Raw genomic sequence first — 3,101 nt, 5'->3', positions numbered from 1 at the left:
AAATAGACAGAAACGTGCGGTTACTGCTTGGAGCAAAAGACGCTGCCTTCAGGTCTGGTGACAGACCGGCCTATAAAAGTGCCTGGAGGGACCTGAAGAAGGGAATCAAAGAGGCCAAGCGCAGATACAAACAGCGCATTGAGGGACACTTCGAGAACAACGACCCCCGGAGCATGTGGAGAGGTATTAAAACCCTGACTGACTACAAGAGCAGCACCACACAGATCAGTCAGGACAGTGAACTCCCGACACCCTGAACCGCTTCTTTGCCTGCTTTGATAGACAGTACAGCAGAGCAACAGCTGAGAAGACCCAGCCCAAGGAGGAGCAGACACTCTTCCTCCAGCACCACTAGGTGAGGTCCGCTCTGAGGAGGATCGACATCACCAAGGCAGCGGGACCGGACAAAGTGTCGGGCCGCACACTGAAGACCTGTGCCGACCAGCTAGCAGAGGTTTTCACTAACATCTTCAACCTCTCCCTGCGACAAGCTGCAGTCCCCACCTGCCTCAAAGCCACCACCATTGTCCCTGTCCCAAAAAAGACCGCAGTCACCTGCCTCAACGACTACCGCCCAGTTGCCCTGACCCCAGTCATCACGAAGTGCTTCGGGAGGATGATACTATCACACATCAAGGACGTCCTCCCAGCAGACCTGGACAGCCACCAGTTTGCGTACCGAGCAAACAGGTCTACGGAGGACGCGGTCTCCATCACTCTTCATACGGCCCTGTCTCACCTGAAGCACCCTAACACATACGTCAGGATGCTCTTCATTGACTTCAGCTCTGCCTTCAACACCATCATCCCCCCATAAACTGGTGCATCAACTCAAAAACCTTGGACTTTCTACATCACTCTGTTCATGGATTCTGGACTTTCTCTCAAACAGACCACAGAATGTCAGGATAGGGAACCTGACATCAACAACCACCATCCTGAACACTGGTGCACCGCAGGGCTGTGTGCTCAGCCCGGCCCTCTTCACCCTCTTCACCCAGGACTGCTCCGCCACATATTCCTCCAACACAATAGTGAAGTTTGCTGACGACACCACTGTGGTGGGACTCATCTCCAACAACAACAACAACAACACACACTACAGACAGGAGGTCCAACATCTGGCTGAGTGGTGCTCGGACAACAACCTGGTCCTGAACACCACCAAGACCAAAGAAGTCGTGGTGGACTTCGGGAGATCCAGGAAGACCATACCCTCTCCACTCTACATAAGTGGGGAGGAGGTGGAGAGGGTGGACATCATCAAATTCCTGGGGCTCCACATCACTAAAGACCTCACTTGGTCCCTGAACACATCCCACCTGGTGCAGAAAGCCCAGCAGAGGCTCTTCTTTCTGAGGAAGCTCAAACAAGCTGGCCTGCCCCCTGCACTTCTGGTTAACTTCTACAGAAGCGTGATCGAAAGCATCCTGTGTATGTGCTTTACTGTGTGGTATGCCAGCTGCACAGCAGAGAACAGGAGGGACATGGCCCGTGTGGTTAGAACAGCACAGAGGATTGTGGGAGTAACCCTGCCTGACCTGGACACTGTGTACGCTGGCCGCCTCCAGAAGAAGGCCAGAAACATCTGCACAGACACCACACACCCGGGTCACTCTCTGTTTGTTCCACTACCACCAGGAAGGAGATACAGGACCATCAAAACCCGGACTAACAGGCTGAGGAACAGCTTCTTCCCCAGAGCGGTTTCCTCCATCACCCCCCCACCGCCACCCACCACCCCACCCAGCTCACACCGGACAGTGCTGAAACAAACAGTCAATAACACGACACTGTAACCAAGCACATTTTTCACTTTGAAGCCATTGATGCCTGTGCTTTATCTTGTTTTATCTTGTATATATTTATTTAATGTCTTGTTTTTAAATCGTCTTGTCTTAATGTTTTTATACACTTTTTAACTGTTGCTGCTGTACTGATGAGTCGCCAACTCAATTTCGTTGTATGTTCGTACGATGACAATAAACATCCTTATCCTTATCAGAAAGACTTAAACTCAAACAATGAAAAAAACTTAAACCTCATTACCTCCATGAGCATGGCCACTGTCATAGGACCCACCCCTCCTGGAACAGGTGTGATGAATCCTGCTCTCTGATTGGCCGAGGCATAGTGGACATCCCCGACGACCCGTTTATTGCTCGGCTTCGTCTCATCTGTTTGAGAGAACCACTCAGAAGTCAACACGTTCTCCAAACTCTGGAGTCACTTTAGAATGACGTCATTGGTGTCCTTTCAAAATAAAATTCAGTCCACACAGGACAACCATAGTTTACTCTTTGAAATCAGATTTAGAAGTATGTAGTATGAAGTAGTACAAGATGCAGTGAGTACCTGCTATGTGGTTGATCCCACAGTCGATGACCACGCCCCCTTCCTTAAGCCAATCCCCTCTCACCATCTCTGCTTGGCCCACCCCCACCACCAGGATGTCGGCCCGGCTCACCTGCCAGTCACACGGGAAATGCATCATCTCACACACATGGAACTATGAAATCACAAACATCTCAAACACCCGTAGAGATGACACCACTGGTCCTGGTTCTCCGTGTCCAGGTGAGTCACCTGTTCGGGGAGGTCTGGGGTCTTTGAGTGACAGGTGGTCACTGTGGCGTGGTTCCACAGCAGGAGGTCGTGCATCGGGGCGCCGACGATCTTACTGCGACCGACCACCACCGCGTGTTTCCCCCCCACAAACACACCTGTATGGGAAACAGGAAGTCACAGGTAAGAGGCTTTGCTCTGATTGGTCCACTGAGATGAGGCTTTGCTCTGATTGGTCCACTGAGATGTAAGTATGTGTTTCATGTTTCAGCTGAAAGGGTTAAACGGATTCACCTGTCTGTCTGATGAGCTCCATGCAGCCTTTGGGGGTGCAGGGGATGAAGCAGTGTTTCAGATCTCCTCGAGACAACTTCCCGGCATTAATGCAGCTCAGACTGAACACAAACAAATATACATATACATATACACATATATATATACATATGTATATATATATATACATATGTATATATATATATATACATATGTATACATATATACATATACATATACACATATATATATACATATGTATA

The 3,101-nt window shown here is 49.6% G+C and overlaps 1 protein-coding gene across 1 annotated transcript; it reads right to left on the bottom strand.

Moving 5' to 3' along the window:
• Positions 1 to 2,001: 2,001 nt before the first annotated feature.
• Positions 2,002 to 2,962, bottom strand: LOC116380081 (C-1-tetrahydrofolate synthase, cytoplasmic-like). Its single transcript, XM_031842042.1, has 4 exons — positions 2,860 to 2,962; positions 2,587 to 2,723; positions 2,356 to 2,467; positions 2,002 to 2,177 (listed from the first exon to the last, which is right to left on the bottom strand). Exons 1-4 carry the CDS (start codon positions 2,879 to 2,881, stop codon positions 2,002 to 2,004), a joined length of 447 nt encoding a protein of 148 aa, XP_031697902.1. The 5' UTR covers positions 2,882 to 2,962.
• Between the last annotated feature and the right edge of the window lie 139 nt (positions 2,963 to 3,101).

This window comes from Anarrhichthys ocellatus, unplaced genomic scaffold (genome assembly GCF_004355925.1).
Source record: "Anarrhichthys ocellatus isolate YVR2014 unplaced genomic scaffold, GSC_Weel_1.0 scaffold6073, whole genome shotgun sequence".
Lineage (NCBI taxonomy): Eukaryota > Metazoa > Chordata > Actinopteri > Perciformes > Anarhichadidae > Anarrhichthys > Anarrhichthys ocellatus.
Note: the sequence above shows the minus strand (reverse complement) of the source record. Positions and strands in the feature narration are given on the sequence as shown.

Excerpts from the sequence above, each read along its gene's own strand:
- LOC116380081 (XM_031842042.1), bottom strand. The coding sequence starts at position 2,881 with ATGGAGCTCATCAGACAGACAG. Across the intron at positions 2,724-2,859 it reads GGAGCTCATCAGACAGACAG|GTGTGTTTGTGGGGGGGAAA; the intron begins GTGAATCCGTTT and ends TTTCCCATACAG. Across the intron at positions 2,178-2,355 it reads TGGGATCAACCACATAGCAG|ATGAGACGAAGCCGAGCAAT; the intron begins GTACTCACTGCA and ends TCTCTCAAACAG.